This window comes from Rhinopithecus roxellana, chromosome 6 (assembly GCF_007565055.1).
Source record: "Rhinopithecus roxellana isolate Shanxi Qingling chromosome 6, ASM756505v1, whole genome shotgun sequence".
Classification (NCBI taxonomy): Eukaryota; Metazoa; Chordata; class Mammalia; order Primates; family Cercopithecidae; genus Rhinopithecus; species Rhinopithecus roxellana.
The window spans coordinates 83,819,653-83,837,135 of record NC_044554.1 but is presented as its reverse complement, the minus strand read 5'-3'; the positions used below and the strand labels follow the sequence as shown (position 1 = coordinate 83,837,135).

Below are 17,483 nucleotides of genomic sequence, written 5' to 3'. Positions count from 1 at the left end.
TCTTTGTCTTCCACCTTTGCTACTGGTTTCTCTTTCTTGCCTGCTTGGCTGGTTTCTCCCCATCTCTCCATACACTCCAAGTTGGAGTGTCCAGGGATCAATGTGCTTTGTCCCCTCTTCTACTCGTCCTTCACTTATGCCCTCTGTGATCTCATTACTATCAAACAAATGTGCCTCCAACCTGAGTTGCATGGTGAACTCCAGAACTCTAAGTGATAACATTAACTACATAACAATATCACACTGACTTAAAGGTCTGAGAAATTTCCTCTCTTGACTACGCTTATCTTCTCTAGGCCAAATTAAGGGCAAAACAGTAATGATCTGAATCTTGACACATGTTTACTCTAAAGATTCTAGCAGGGATGCTACCTCCCTTGAACTCGCATTTTAATGAAGCTACACATTAAGGAAACCAAGTGGTGATACAGGAGACTAATAGGGAGCATGTTGGATCTAAATCAGATGTTTGTAGTTTTCCCTTTCTCTAATTGAAGACTACTGTCCTAAAACATGATCTTATTCTGATTGCTTTTGTGCAAATTGGCTTTGTTGCTAGGTAACATGCTGTGCGCTGATAATCATTAAGGTTGCCTGGCACCCAAGTAAGATGAAGCAAATGTAGCATTGTTAGGTGCTTGATTTAAGCTCCCAATCTCAATCACAATAGAGTTTACTGTGGTCTAGGGTAGATGCACCTTTTAAAATTACAATAGGTAACCTATGACTTGTTTTAAGAAATCAGGTTGGACACAGACAATTTGCTATCTCGTAATATACAGTCCATAAGATACCTAGCTATTTCTCATTAAGTACCCACTCAAATTCAAGACAGGTTTGAATAGTACAAACTAAATATTTTCCCTGTACTTCCAAGGGTCCACTGTCATTAACATTATTACTATTTCCAGCCATTCTCTGAAGACAGCATGGGATGTGAACCAGCCACCTTCCAGTAGAGAATGCCCTCCAGTAGAGATTATGACAATAACATGAATGTTGAGCGGGGGACAAAAGAAGAAAAAATGATTTAAATAAAATGTATAGTATCATCCATCACTTTAACAATGGACTTCTGTCCCTCAAGGACTTTTTCCATCAATTCAGGCTTAATTTGCACATAGCCCTCACAGTGTCAGCATCCATCCAGAAGGAGATTTGGCTTTTTCTACACATGCACTTATAGTATACATGGTATCTAAACACAGCCATGAATTTCAACTTGAGATCATCTACAGAAATACTGATCCCATCCAAGTATGGGAAAATAAAACTGTGCAATGCAGTGGTACATTTCTAGAGAACCAGTTTGTCACTTTCCAACGCTGCTCTCCACTAAAAGATTTTCAGGGGTAACATGAGCGTGATTTTCTCCAATGCCCTCCTTTAAGATCCTAGCCCCTAGGTAATATGTGCCTCTGCCATATTCTGGGTTTGTGATCTTGTTTTGTTTCATATCTCCAACAGAATGTCCATAATATTGCCTCACTTGGCCCCTCTAGGATCCAGTGTGTGCAATCTGACCTTACTCAGGTGAGATTCCTTCAAGAGAAATGCTCCAGAGGCAGGTTCCACAATGCACCAGTGATCCTTCATCCACACGTTCCCCACTGTGGGTTGCTAGTGACCCACCTGCCCTGCCTGCCAGGTTCTGAGAGTGCATTTTAAAGCTCATGCATTCACTAGCCCCGGGGAGAGTAACTGTTAACAAATCACCTTCACTTCTCAGACTCCTGGAATCTCCAATGGGTGTCCATACTCCCATTAGGGCATCAATGCTAGAAATGTGCTAGAGAATCTGCCCTCTCTCCGCCCGGTCGGTTTTGTCTTCCCAGAGGCCATGCCCACACGCTACAGCATAGTGGCCAGCTTGAAGGAAAGGCAACAGAAAGCACTTTGCATCTGAGAGTCCTGGGTCAGATCCTGGCTTCCCTCTATGAGCTGCATGGCACCATCTCCTGGAGCTTCTGCCCTTCCTGTATCCCAGGGAAAAGACACTTGAATGAGACCACTCATGTAAGTTCCTGGCACATATCCACCATAGTGGCTGGCACAAGAAAAGGTATTAAACAAATGAAAGTCCTCATTTATAAAACATAAGTAGCCATTGCAGAGGTGAGACTGGAAGCAGAAGGCCCCTCTGTCCATCTGAGAGAGCCCACAGGGTGCTTCTTTCCTGCCCTGGCCCACGTGGCCTGCACGACATCCCAAGGACGCAGTGAGAGGGGATCTGGTCCTTGAAGGATCTCAGGATTTAGGCACACCAAGGAAACTGAGGTAGCAGTAGAGGGGAGGCCAATAAATAAGCAAAACCAGCTTGGGCAGGAGCACAGGCTGGCAGTGCCCTGGTGGGAGCCTAGCACCACAGCTGGCCTCAGCATCAGACACTTCCAGGCTCCTTAAACTCACATCTCTAAGACAAACTCATCACTTTCCTCTCATCCACTTCTCAAAGAGGCTCTCTCTATACACACAGCTAACCCTTGAACAATGCAGGGACTTGGAGCACCACACTGCACACAGTCAAAAATCTGTGTATAACTTCCAGCTCCCCCAAAGCTTACCTACTAATATTCTACTGTTGACTGGAGGCCTTACCTATAATGTAAACAGTCAGTTGACACCTCTTTTGTATGTTATATGCATTACAAACTGTATGCTTACAATGAGGCAAGCTAGAGAAAAAAATTGTTATTTAAAAAGACATAAAGAAGAGAAACTATATTTGCTATTGTCTAACTGGAAGTGGATCATCACAAAGATCTTTATCCTTGTCATCTTCACGTTGAGTAGGCTGAGAAGGAGGAGGAGGAAGGGGAGAGCTGGTCTTGCTATCTCAAAGGTGGGTGAGGCAGGTCAGGCAGAGGAGATGGAAAGGTAGCAGAAGAGGTAGGCACACTGAGTGTTACTTGTATTGAAAACATTTGAATATAAGTAAGATCTGCAGGGTTCAAACCTGTGTTGTTCAAGAGTCAACTGTATTTGAAAAACACTGTGCTTGCCTGAGCCAGACATCTGGGGATTCCCATGGACACCCCCTCCTCTATTATTCCCCATTGGGTTTGCATCTCCCTTTCCTCCTCACCCTCCTGGACCCCTCCTGGCCTAATCTTTTCTTAGTGCAGGAGCCCCCAGCTCTCCCCGCGACTTGGGCCCACTCCAGCCCACCTCATTCTCCACTTGCAACTGGAGAGAGTGTGTGACCCACCATTGGGTGGCCACCGTAGCCAGGTGCTCAGCACTCTCCAGAGGCCTCATGCCCATGGACAGCCTACAGAACAAAACCTAAAATCTTGCAAGGCTTAGGAAGCTTCTGTAGTGTTGTCCAGCTTCTCCAGCCTGTCCTGTGCCTGCAAGAAGGAGGCCTGTGGACCCTCTAAGCTGCACATGCTGTAACATATTGCAGCCCACCCACTGCAGTCAACCCCAGGTCAATCATTACCTCTGCTATGATCCCTCAGCATACAAGCAGGGGCAGCTGACCCCCTACACCCACTTCACACACACCCCAGTAGAGCTTATTCAGCTTCACTGTTTGTACCTGAGGTTTCTGTCTGAATTCAAAGGGGTTGAGGGATAAAAGACAACAAATATGGTGCAGTATATACTGCTCAAGTGATGAGTGCACCAAAATCTCACAAATCACCACTAAAGAACTTACTCATGTAACCAAATACCTACCACCTGTACCCCAATAACTTATGGGAAATACATAAAAATAACAATTGAAAAAAATCCAGTTATTCAACTCAAAGAATGCTTAATATACTACAGCGAACCAAACAGACTATGTCCCTGTAGTTAAGGGGTTTGCTATCTGGTGGAGAGCAACAGAAGACAAATGCACAGAGGCTGTCATGAAATGATAAATGTCTTAAATAAGAGCCAGAGGAATAGAGGGGACTCAGGAGGGTGAGCGGGAAGGTGTTCTGAACAGAATGCTCAGGAAGTCTGCTCTAAGATGGTGTCTGAGAAGAGGCCAGCATGGCAGTGAGGCAGGGTGCACGCCGAGCCCATCACAGCACAAACGCAGCGAAGAGCCTGTTCAGTGTGCTCAGAGAACCACCACGAGACCAGTGCAGCTGCCACCACACAATGAAGGATCAGGTAAACCAAGATAGACTGACAGGGCCTTATAAATTTATAGTCCAAAGGAGGAGGGTTTTGAGGTGGAAGGGGGCACTCATAATAGATCTGAGACAATAGACACAAGAATGTAAATTACTCAATTGTAGGCCTCCATATCTTTAGATTATACCCCGAGTGATGTGAGTCCTTGAAGGGCAGTGGGCAGAGAAGGGCCAGGACCTGGGTACATTTCTAAGGAGCACTCCATGTGGAGTGGTGAAAGCAGGGGACATCAGGATACTAGACAATGATCTGGGGAGAACAGCTGTGGGTTCGGTTTGGGGGTGAGACAAGCTTTGCAAAAGTGAGCCAAAGGGGCTGAAGGAAAGGGGAGAAGAAGCCGACAGCAAGCAGAAAGGCCAGCTGCAGCCCTGGCATCTCTGCAGAGACATGGTGCAGGGTGACCTGCAACAGCAGGGATGGAGAAGCAAGCAATGGCAGATGGAGAGGCCGAGCAAAAGAAGGGTGGAATGGAGCATTCGCGTTACAAATGTTTTGCTTGGTCTCTGGTCATATCGCCAAAGGCACATGGAATGCGTGACAACTTTAAAACTCATTCCTCTTTTTCTCAGCATTCCAGGGGCTAGAAACATCAAGGTAGAGCTCCACCATCCTGAAGCATGTAGTGGAAAAAGTGGTAAAGAAATAAGGTTACACCATACAAACTAACGACCAAACCCTGTGAGCTTTCACCTTAATTAAATGCAGATTGTAAATACTTATTTATAAATGTAAAGCTTACAAAAATGTTGTAAAATAACAATAATCTGTAAGAATTCATTACATTCACATTTTCTTCTTAGGAATGTGCAGTCTGTTACCAGTTATGCTTACACACTTGCCTCCAAGGGCCCCTTCCCCACACGCTCATGCCATGGTTGAATTTCTGCTTTGCAAAGTCCATCCACTGGAACTGCTGAGAACGTGGCACTAGCCCCAGGAGGCCAGAGCCATACATCTTCCTGATGGGGCAGAGCCCAGCACAGGACAGATGGCCTGCACACTTAACTACCACTGTTTGCTGAATCGATGACCTCAGCACTGGATTAACGTTTCCACCTCCAGCTACTCTCCTTGACTTTCATTGCTCCACTTCCCCCTCCAATCCATAATGTAATCCATGGTCATCACCCTCAAACATCACTTTGTTCTCTAATCAGGAACCTACTGTCTCTCCCTTTTACCTCTGGTCTAAACTTCTATCAGTGTCCAATGAGACAGAGCACACTGCATTGCTTTTGCCTTGCTTCCCATCCTGGATACCCTACTTCCTTTCCACCTCTTCCCACATATTTCCACCTCTCCCCACATATTCTCAACTCTAAATCTTCCTTGTGCTATTCCACTTTCATATAGGATTCAGCTCTCCATGTGGACCCACCAATATCCTACCCATTCTTCGTGGCCCTACCAGGACTTCTCTGCTCCCTGCCTTGTGCAACCAGTTAGTCAGCATGACCTGATTCTTCTAAATTTGAATAGTCTTCAAATACAGATCTTCCTGGCCCATGCACCACAGTGCCATGACCATAAATCAGGTTGTCACCACCTCTTGCCTACATTGGCCACTCTGTATTCAGTCTCTCCCATGGTACCTGTTATGATCTGGCAGGAGAGAGCTTCCAGATCTCAGGCTAATCACAATCCCCCACTCATGAACACCTACTTGCTCAATGAAGTTCAAACTCCTTAGCATGATTAACAAGGCTCTTTTTTTCTTAATCTTTGTGTGTGTGTGTGTGTGTGTGTGTGTGTGTGTGTGTGTGTGTATGTGTGTGTGTGTGTGACAGGAGGGAAGGAAGGAGTTGAGGAAGACCTAGGGATCAAAGAGAGAGAAGGCAGACTAATCAGTTTCTTGACAACCAGTTTTCCTGTTGCCTTTTCATTCTTTTCATTTCAGGACGCCCCTAGGGACCTTTTGCTCTAGATACACAAAGTTTCTATCAACAGCCTCTGTGCTTACATATGCTCATCTCTTCCCCACATCAAAGACAAATCAAATCAAATTCAATGCCTTCCCACAGAAGCCTTTCCTGACATTCTCAGTGTTGGTGGTTGTGTCATAATTCCATAGTTAACAACCATTTGCTAATTATTTCCTCTTATAAATGTAGACACAGATGATTTTTTAAGTGTCTTTCTAGTGTCTTCTCTTCCTTACACAATGGGCAGAGGCAGGAGGAGCAGAGAGATAACTGTTTACTAACTGATTGACTTGCTGATGCAGCTCCTTCTTGGTCAACCGTGGAGACTTTACGGAAGCAAAGAGCAGTAGATGTTCCCGGACGGTGAGGTTGTCCAACAGGACGTCCTGCTGCAGACACACACCCAGCTCCATTCTGACCCTCGACAGGTCTGTCTGCAGGTTCTTGCCATTGATGATGATGTTTCCAGAAGTTGGAGGGTAGAGCCCCGTCAACATGGATCTGCCAGAGAAAATAAGACAGCATGGAGAATATGCATTGGTGACACTGTGAGCGTCAGCAATCCAGTCAGCTCCAGGATGGCACATGCATCCTGCCAAGAGCACTCACCCTCTGCTGTCCTGGTTTTTACACAATCAGTTAAAAGGTGTGAGGAGCTTGAGGGCACGTTGGCTGGTTGATCTTGAAAATGTGAGTTTAACATAATGTTTATGCTACCACATGAAATACAAATGCTCCTTGACTTCTGATTGGGTGATGTCCCAATAAATCAATCAAAAGTTTAAAATATTGTAAGTCAAAATGTATTTACATGTAATCTACCTAACATCACAGGTTAGTCTGTCTAGCCTACCTTAAATGTGCCCGAAACATTTACATTAGCCTGCAGCTGGGCAAAATCAACTATCACAAAGCATATTTTATAATAAGGTGTTGAATATCCCTTGCAATTTATTGAATATTGTACTGAAAGTAAAAAGCAGAATGGCTGTATGGGTCCTCAGACTATGGTTTCTACCTAATGTGTATTACTTTCACACCATCATGACGTCAAAATACCATTAAGTTGAACCATTGTAAGTCTGAACTGCGATCATAGAGCATTATAGTTGTATGGGACTTTAAGATGATAACATTCAACTTTTTACAGATGAGGAAACATGCTAAAGAAATGACATATATACCTAAATCCTCATCATTAAATATAAGCAAAACAGAGATGCAAGGCTAGGCCCCAGCTGTGGGGCCGGTCTTCCTTCCGCTGCTCCCGGGATAGTCTGTGTGTGTTAAAACCACAAGAACTCAAGCAGCCGGCCACCACAAGCTAACACGACCAACTTTACCGACAGAAGCCTCAGAATTGCCTAGTTCTGCTTCCTTGTTTCAGGAAGTTTATTATTTAAGTTTTAAATTGGTCCCTTATTTCTGAAAAGTTAAACATGCCCCTACCACAGGACCTAGCAAATCTGCTCCTTAGTATTCACACATGAGAAATTAAATGTGTGCCGACACAAAGCTGTATGCACAAATGTTCACAATAGCTGTGTTCACAAACACTGACAAAGAGAAACAACCTCAATTACAACCCATAGATGAAAACATAAAGAAACTGAATTGCCTCCATATAGTGGATACCACTCAGTTGTCCCAAGGAGCAGGCTGCTGACCCACCATCACCATGCCTGGGTCCCCAAAACAGTCCGCTGAGTACAAGAAGCCAGACATGATCCCATTTACAAGAAATTCTACAATAAGTAACCTAGTTTTTAGTGACAAAGAGCAGATCAGTGGTCACATGAAGGCCGGGGTCAAAGGAGAGCACAGGAAACCTTGGAGCAGCATAGAAAGGTTCTGTATTTGTGGTGCTCATTCCAGCACTAACCAAATGTGTCAAAACTCATCAAACTGTACACATCAGCAGATACTGTTGACTGCACAAAAATTAAACCTCAATGAACTTAAAACTCTTTCCTATATTATTTTCAAACCTATCTGGGGGAGACTATAAAATAGTTTATACACATTCCCTAGAAGTCTCAAAGATGGTTGTTTTAAATAGTGAAGATCCCATCTTTGACTGATCTCTCAGCCTTTCATCTAAGAATTGCCAGGTGGAGGCAGCCACTTAGGATGACTCAAAATGTACTACAAATGTACACTAAAAGCAACACAGTCTCATTGAACCTTAAATCATTAAGAAACTCCAAGTGTAATTCTCATCATTCTGCTAAACAAGCAGCTCAGGTTTTCCTTGTAAGAAATGTGTCTTAGTAAAAGCAGGGTGAGAGGAGCTGTCTGGCTGAGTCATTATTTGTGTAACTTGTGGTTTCCTAATTTTCAAACACTAAAAAAACACTCAGACTCATTTCCAAGTCCATTTCTGTATCCGAGGAACAAATAAAAACTGTCCATTTTCTCTCTTTCTATTTTTTCAATATGAGATTTCTGAAGTTTCATGTGTTATTGTTCTACCTTTCTTATTAAGTTTGAGGCAAAGCCCTTCTCATTGTTTTAAGTAATCACATGCTACATATTTAGTGAGAAAAAGAACAAAAGAGAAAGCGATTTTTTCAAAAGAGATATTTCATAATTTTAGCAGTTGAACCTTAAACCTCCACTTCCACAGCCAGCCCAAGGCTGTGAGTGTTTGAATTCCTTGTTTCTCTGGGAGCACATGATTTGATTTTTAAATCAAATCTAAAGCCATTGGATCCTAAACCAAACATCCACCTTTAACGAAAAAAGAACCACGCAAAAACCAGAATATGGAAAAGAAAAATAATCAGGTGTTTAAAAAAATTGCAAATACCACTGTGATATTCCTCTTCCTACAGATATGCAAGCTAGATGATACTTCTGGGACAAATGTTGAAAGTGCCAAAGGACTTGCAAAGACTAAAGTACAACATGATAAATTATTTGTAGAAAATACAAGAATTAAGGCTTTTAAAAAGCTATCCACCTTAACCCTTTGACAGGGCCCCAGGCCTACAGTGCACCTGTGCGGTTGAGGACACAGGGCCTCTCTCACACAGGCACTCATGAGGGGCTCTGCCTTTCACCTGTGTCTCTAAACTCTGTACTGAGACTCAAAATTCTTAAAAAAGGATAAGAAATCAAACCTTCTGTCTCACAGGTAAACTGAAATTTTAAGAATCAAATGCCCAGTGTTTGATAAGGGTAAAATGGCACCCACATGATAGTGGTTTTCCCGGCACCATTTGTCCCCAGCAGGGCAGTGATTTGGTCTCTGTAGAAGGTGAGGCTGAGGTCTTGGACTGCAGCCTTGTGGCCCTCATATTCCTTGGTCACAGACACCAAGGTGACTCCCGGGGGACTTCCTTCAAGCTCTCCTTCCCTGTTTTGCTGTGATGACCCTGTGAGAGAGATGAAAATTCATTGTGAAAAGACTTCAGAAGCCCTGAAGATCATGCTCATATTTATTAATGCAGTGTTCAGCTTTGAAATTGAATTCCAGCTCTGTGAAGCATACAAATCAACTCAAAAATCTTTCTTTAGCAAGAACAAGAAGCAGACTATATAATGGCAAACATTAAGTGATATCACTGATTACAAAGTTTTGAACCCTTATGATAACCATTTTGTAAAAAAGAAATAAAAATGAAAACACACACATGTATTTTGGTTTAAGCAGAGAAAAAACAACAGGCAGATTAGTTACACATAAAATGTTCATGAGAAATAGTCTCCTGAGGAGGTGAGAATGGATAGGTGCCTGTCGATGTGTTCCACATTTCCTAAAAGATTCATAATTCAGAAAAATATTTAGATTGTTTAGAGTACAATGTTGACTTGTAATCTAAACCTATCATAATGGGAGCTTGTTTATCTCTGAGTGATGCATCTCTGTTTCCATGGAGATGGCCTATGAATTCATCCTTTGGCAGAGGTGCCCTGTGCCTGCACCTGCAGGAATAGGCCATGACTCTGGAGTGCAGAGGCACAGGCACAGTCCTGCCCCTATCTCCTGAGAACCACAATCCCTATTTGTAAGGGACAGCGATATTCTCCCTCACACAGGAACACTGAATACACCAGCATGGGTGAGAACACTTAAAAATGTTAAAGTGTTTTACATAGGGTAGCTGCCCATCTTTGCTTTTATTTCTTACACATATTCATTTTGGGACTAACACTTCAATTTTACTACATTGTAATATACACACAAATGCACATAATGCATACAGGGAAGGATGCTAAATAATAAAAAATGGGAACTCCCTGGGGTTCCTGGATTTCACAGAACAAACATTGTCAGGGCATACTGCCTCACATCTTGGCCTTGTAGCTGTTTACCAGCCCAAGACAGCCTAAATGTAAGTGTCTCTACGAATCAGCACACACTTGCAAAGGCTAGACCAGAAAAACAAAGAAAAAAACAAAAAAATCAAAATGGATCAGAGGAAAAATACATGCATCTAATAATTCTACTCCTTACAAACCTTTACTGTCAAAGTTCTCATTGAAGAAGAACAGACTGGAACTTAGAGAATATTGCCTTTTTTCCACCAGGACACCCACACTCTTCCAATATGAGGCAGTAAAGGGGAAATACCATGGTTTCCGTAGACCAAATGTTCCTAAAAGAGGAGACAATTAAAATTAGTTTAATTTTTTTATTTAGATGAAGGTACTGTATTAGAATATCTTAAGTAATTAATATAAAATGTCATTCCATGTTAGTATTTTTAATATATGTCCCATATACAAAAAAGTGACATCCCAAGGCACAGCTATTAGCTTTGCAGTGGAGCCCTAACTCTCCCTTCTCAGTCTGATCCACAGCCATGTGCTAAAAGCCCTTCTCATCCACTTCCCCCAAGACATCTTTAGAGTAGGGGTTCAATAAACGCTTTTTGGATAATTGCTGAATATTCCCAGAGTAAACTGCCACCTTGTCCCGCACTGCCCTTCTATTTTGTCATTGTTCTTCTTTTGCCTACCTTTGATGTTTGCAAGGATTCCTAAACAAGGGGAAGAGCATGAGTTAAGTGCATGAGGGGATTAATCGATTGAAACATCCACAAAGAAGAATTCATAATGCTAACATTTCCATATGAAACATATTATCATTCTTCAAAAGTATTCTCCAAATTCATTTCAGCCCATTTAACATTCACTTTGCCCTCATTACATGCTGAAATGAGAAGGGATTTCATTATTAACACTTTCCAATTTTCTTTTAACACATCCATTCTAGTTTAAGTTTGATGAATGCAACTTACCTAAAGGCCTAAATTCTACAACTGATTAGAATTTAAAAGGCCTGTATAAAGACTATTATAGCACTTTGATCATCAAGCAGAAGAGAGATATGCAAGCCCTCGCACTTTCTAATCAAAAAAACAGAAAGAGATGTTCAGGCACTCAAAGGAGAGCACATGTATCCATTACCTTTTAAAAGTAAAGGGAAGGTTTGCAAAATTTTTCTCCCATTCTATAGAATGGGAGAAATGTCTGTTTACTCTGTCAATAGTTTCCTTTGCTGTGCAAAAGCTCTTCAGGTTGGTTAGATCTCATTTGTCAATTTTTGCTTTTCTCACAATTGCTTTTGGCATCTTCGTCATGAAATCTTTGTCTGTGACTATGTCCTGAATGGTATTCACTAGGTTGTCTTCCAGTGTTCTTATAGTTTTGAGTTTTACATTTAAGTCTTTAATCCATCTTGAATTAATTTTTGTATATGGAAATAAGGAAGGGGTTCGGTTTTAATTTTCTGCATATATCTAGCCAGTTATCCTCACATCATTTATTAAATAGAAAATCCTTTCCCCGTTGCTTGTTTTTTTAGGTTTGTTGAAGATCACATAGTTGTAGGTGTGCATTCTTATTTCTGGGTTCTCTATTCTGTTCTGTTAGTCTGTGTGTCTGTTCTTGTACCAGAACCATGCTGTTATGGTTACTGTAGCCCTGTAGTATAGTTTGAAGTCAGGTAGTGTGATGTCTCCAGCTTTATTCTTTTCACTCAGGATTGTCTTGGCTATTCAGGCTCATTTTTGGTTCCATGAGAACTTTAAAACATTTTTTTCTAGTTCTGTGAAAAATATCAATGGTAGTTTAACGAGAATCGCATTGAATCTACAAACTGCTTTTGGCAGTATGGTCGTTTTAATAATATTAATTCTTCCTATCCACGAGCATGAAATGTTTTTCCATTTGTTCTTGTCATCTCTGATTTCTTTGAGCAGTGGTTTGTAGTTCTCCTTGTAGAGACCTTTCACCTCCCTTGTTAGCTGTATTCCTAGGCATTTTGTGTGTGTATGGCAATTGTGGATGGAAGCTTGTTACTGATTTAACTCTGGGCTTGACTGTTGTTGCTGTATAGGAATGCTTAACTATGCATCTGACAAAGGTCTAATATCCAACATCTATAAGGAACTTAGATAAATTAAGCAAAAAACAAACACCCTATTAGAAAGTGGGCAAAGGACATAAAGAGACACTTCTCAAAAGAAGACATACATGGGGCCAACAATCATATGGAAAAACCTCAACATCAGTGATCATTAGAGAAATGCAAATCAAAACCACTATGAGATACCATCACACACCAGACAGAATGGCTGCTATTAAAAGGTCAAAAATTAACAGATGCTGCTGAGGTTGTGAATAAAAAAGAATGCTTACACACTGTTGGTGGGAGTGTAAATTAGTTCAACTATTGTGGAAGACAGGTGGTGGTTCCTCAAAGACCTAAAGATAGAAATACCATTTGACCCAGCAATCCTATTACTGAGTATATACCCAAAGGAATATATATCATTTTATTATAAAGACACATGCACACGTATGTTTATTGTGGCACTATTCACAATAGCAAAGACTTGGAACCAACCCAAATGCCCATCAATGATAGACTGGATAAAGAAAATGTGGTACATATACACCATGGACTACTATGCAGCCATAAATAGGAATGAGATCATGTCCTTTGCAGGGACATGAATAAAGCTGGAGGCCATTATCCTTAGCAAGGTAACATCCTTAGCAAAGGAACAGAAAACCAAATACTGCATGTTCTCACTTATAAGTGGGAGGTGAATGATGAGAACACATGAGGGGGAACAACATGTCCTGGGGCCTTTTGGAAGGTGAAGGGTGAGAGAAGGTAGAGGACGAGAAAAAATAACTGCTGGGTGCTAGGCTTAATACGTGGGTGACAAAATAATCTGTACAACAAACCCCCATGACACCATTTACCTATGTAACAAACCTGCACATGTACCCCTGCACTTAAAAGTTACAAAAAAATAAATAAATAAAGTGAAGAGAAGCTGTTGAGCTGGTGTCAGAAGTAGCACTGTTGTCTGTGGGCTGAGTTGTGTCTCCCCAGGTTTCATAGGTTGAAGTTCTAACCCCTTGTACTTCAAAATGTGACTATATTTGGAGACACAGTCTTCAAAGAGGTAATTAAGGCAAAATGAAGTCACAAGGGCGGGGACTAATCCAATGTGAGTGGTGTCCTCCTGAAAGAAAATTTGGACACAGATACACAGGAACGACACAAGGAGATGATGCCATCTGCAAGCCAAGGAGAGTGGCCTTGGGAAAAACCAGCCCATACATATACCCACATACTCAGGCCTACACCTTGATCTCAGACTTCTGGCCTCCAGGATTGTGAGACAATACATTCCTGTTGTTTGAACCACCCAGTCTGTGGTACTTTGTTGTTGCAGGCTGAGAAAATTAATGCAGGCAGGCATCCTCCAAGAACCTTGCAAAGCAATAACCATCCCTCTGTAGGAAGAGGATGAGTAGCAGCTGGATAATCAGGTCATATCACAGCCAGCAGTCCACTCACTCTGTTCCAGGCACTGTCCAGGGTATCTGGTTGTATTAATTCACACAGTCCTGTGACCACCAACATGTCAGGTACAATTATCACCTCTATCTTCCCAATAAGAAAAGGAGGAACAGAAAGGTTTGCCCAGTGATGCACAGCTGGTGGCTCCCGAAGCTACACACTGGTTAGCTTCTCCTCTAGCAGCTCCTGCCTGTCTGAATACGCAAGTGCAGCCATGAGGATGCTTTGAGTTGCCTTTTACAACAAGAAAGAAGCACGGTTTCTTCCAGTACCAATTACACAATAAACCCCTGTTGATACATACATGAACAATGAGTGTGTGGAAATCAAAGGAGATAGAAAGCGAGCAAATACATCAGGAAGATTATTCTCACAAAGCTGCAGGTTTTGGGCTGAGAGGCCTCCCAGGCAGCCACACTCAGTCACAGCTTAAGTGGGCACCACCCTTAGCAAGGACGGTAGGCAATGGGATCCGGATGCCTTTAAGTGTTTATATATTTGAATTAGTAATTAAAATTCCAGGACTCTAGATGACACAATGAAAAAGTGGGAACATACATCTGAACATAGAAAAAGCAGAAATTATTTAAACTTGCAAAGTAAGAGAAAGGTGCAGGAAGTTATTACTTTCATTTGATGAAATATTGAGCAGCCATTAATAGTACTTTCAAAGATGTGGATAAATCCTTATGATAAAAATATTTTTTAAAAACATAGAGGGAAATTTACATATACAGTATGAACCCAACTAGGTACAGAAAACTGTCTGGAAAAAGCCTGGGAAATGTTAGTTCTGGTTAGTGAAATCAGAGATAATTGAATTTTTTTTTTCTGCTTCCTCAAAAATTTTTCCTGTTTCTCCATAAACTTTTCAAACATTTTACAATAAACACATATCCATCTGATGTATTACAGCTCAAGTTTTCAGAACCACAGGGGAGAAAAGAATATTTCATACATGCACATTCTAAAGGTGAAATAAGGCACAATTTGCCTGTTCCAAATGAAGTCATTGAACACCTTCACATTGTGAGTGTAAGCAAGGAAATCCCAAAGCAAGCCTCAGCTCTGCTTCACTTCGATATAAGTGGAAGTGGTACAAAGATAAATATGATTTCAAACTTTGGGCCATGACTAAAAGTGAGGATCACCATACATGTGTGTGTGACACACACACACCCACATACACATGCGCACACACAGGCATTCACACACATGAGTACACGTGTACACATGCACATATTCATGCCGCACATGCACACATGTACACACACACAAGCGTGCACACATAGGCAACTGCAACAATGTCAGGAGTCACCAGTTTCTTGCAATGGAGCCAAGTCATTACTCTTTATTAGTTGTGTCCTTGTTTTCTCACTTGAGTCTTTGGGAAATGACACTTTACTGCAGCCCTGACTTACTGTGGGAGATGCTTTGCTGAGAAATGAATGACTAAGCATTTTGCACAGAGGTAGGAGGAGAGACTCTGGCTCATCTCCCAGGGCTCACAGTTCCAGCTGTCAGCCCAAGAATGAGCAGGACAGGTGAGGCCTCAGCACAGTGACGAAGGAACACAGCAGAAGTCCCCTAGATCTGGAACATCGTATCCCTTGCCCTTCTGTTCTCCGGTTTAGACCTTCCTGGTCCAGAGAGATGTCAGTCATCACACAGAAATCAACTAGTCACACCCTCTAGTGGTATGAGGGACACACAGATGAATCAGGCAGAGACTGCACCTTCTTAGGACCTTCATTCTAGTACAGATGACCAAAAAAAAAAAAAAAAAAAAAAATCATTGAGATAAAAACGCAAGACAATATTGTCATTGTAGGGTTTCTACCTATGCAAAACAAAAGCAGGCTCTTCAACCCAAGAAAAAGGAGCGAGAATGAAAAGACAGAGATGCTGGGAGGGATGCTAGATTCAGAAAATACAAACACAGGATGTCCAATCAATTTTGAAATTCAGACAAACAACAAGTAATGTTTTAGTATGAATATGTCCCCCAGATTATTTGTAGTTTATCGGAAATTTGAATTTACCTGGGTGCCCTGTATTTTATCTGGCTACCCTGTGTGGGTGTGCTGAGTACACTGGAGACTGCACCCCAACTCCCCATCAGCACGACGGGAATAGAGAGAGAGAGGCAGTGAATCTGCAGCAGAGCAGGTTCAGGTGGCCTGGGAGCCACTGAGGATATTAGTTATTCTCTAGACATTTTGGAGTTGGGGAAGACTGTCATGCAGGGGAGGGACATGGTCCATCTGGTCTATTTTTAAAAAAGATAACTCTGTGTCAACATGGAGGTAGGATGCAGAGGTGAGGTGCTGGGGTCGGGGATACCTAGAGGAGTGGGAAGGAGTTACAAGGGCACTCTAACTCGCTGTAAGTCCAGATCAGGCACAGTGAGGCCTGATCTAAGGTAATGGCTTCAGGGATGGGAAGTAGAAACAAACTACGAAAGACATTCCAGAGTTAGGAAAAAATAAATTGGAAATAAATTGAATATTAAGGGTTGCTTTGCTAATTAAACCATCTCAGCTGTAATCCGTCTGGACTTTTAAAACCTCCTAATTAATCTACTAATCTAACTAAAGCAGAGAGCAGCCAAATGCAAGTTGGCATGGCGGCCGTTCAGCTCTTTGGCTTGCCTCTGCAATCGGCTTTTGCTTAGAAATCCAAACTTGGTTTATGTGCACACTCTAGAAGCACATACAACCTGCTCACATTACCAGATGTAATTGGGCACATTAATATGTGCAAAGGCCCTCCATTTACACCAAGCTTTTCTCCTCAAGGGGAACTGCCTGCTGGCTTATGCAGGCCAGGAAACTAATTAGCATTGCCCCGCAAAACTGACAGTGATAAAAGAAGAAGTCAATGAAATTAGACAGATAGAGCAGAATCAAATTTAGTTGGAAGCATATAAAAAGAGTTTATGCAATGAAAACTCTTCCAGAGGACCAGATGTTTGCTTGTGAGCTCTTGACACAAGCGTGGAGACCTCCAATTGATGCAGAGCCCTGCAGGCCAGAAAATGATCTGATGCTGGATCTATAGAGTCTCCCAGTCAGACAGCGGGGCTGAGAAATGCTGGGGTCATACTCACCGGGTCACTTTATAACAAAGAAAGAAAATGGAGAGAAAAGCATTTGTTTGGGGTATGGGGTGTGTGTGTGTGTGTGTGTGTGTGTGTGTGTGTGTGTGTGTGTGACAGAGAGCAAAAGAGAGAAATTTCTCACCTGTCTCCTACCTCCCATCTGGAGACACCCTCCTACCCACAGAAGACTTTGGAACAGTGTTTTACAATGTAGATTTTATTATTACTCAAGTATGATGATGCCAACAAATCAGGAGCTAACTGTCGTTGCAACTATACTTTGTTACTCACAGACCCCAAGAGAAGGAGGCATGACACACCACACAGGGTCACACAGGGAAGCACCAGTGTCAGTCAGGAGACAGGGGAAGCAGGGAGGGGTGTTGTGGTAATGTGAACAAGAGCCTTTTCTGTGGTTTCCAAGGGAAGCAACATGTGAGGAAGGGCAAGTACGTTTCTAATTAACTAGTGTGAGTAATTTCATCAGGCTCTTGGGGAGAGT

The 17,483-nt window shown here is 42.2% G+C and overlaps 1 protein-coding gene across 1 annotated transcript in view; it reads right to left on the bottom strand.

Annotated features, from left to right (window-relative positions):
- Positions 1-17,483, bottom strand: part of ABCA13 (ATP binding cassette subfamily A member 13) — a 520,700-nt gene that overhangs the window by 275,189 nt on the left and 228,028 nt on the right. The window contains exons 36-38 of the mRNA XM_010374424.2: positions 10,517-10,654; positions 9,250-9,430; positions 6,336-6,554 (exon numbers count right to left, since the gene is read on the bottom strand). Of these exons, the coding sequence (XP_010372726.2) occupies positions 6,336-6,554; positions 9,250-9,430; positions 10,517-10,654 (538 nt within the window). The remainder of the gene's footprint in view (positions 1-6,335; positions 6,555-9,249; positions 9,431-10,516; positions 10,655-17,483) is intronic.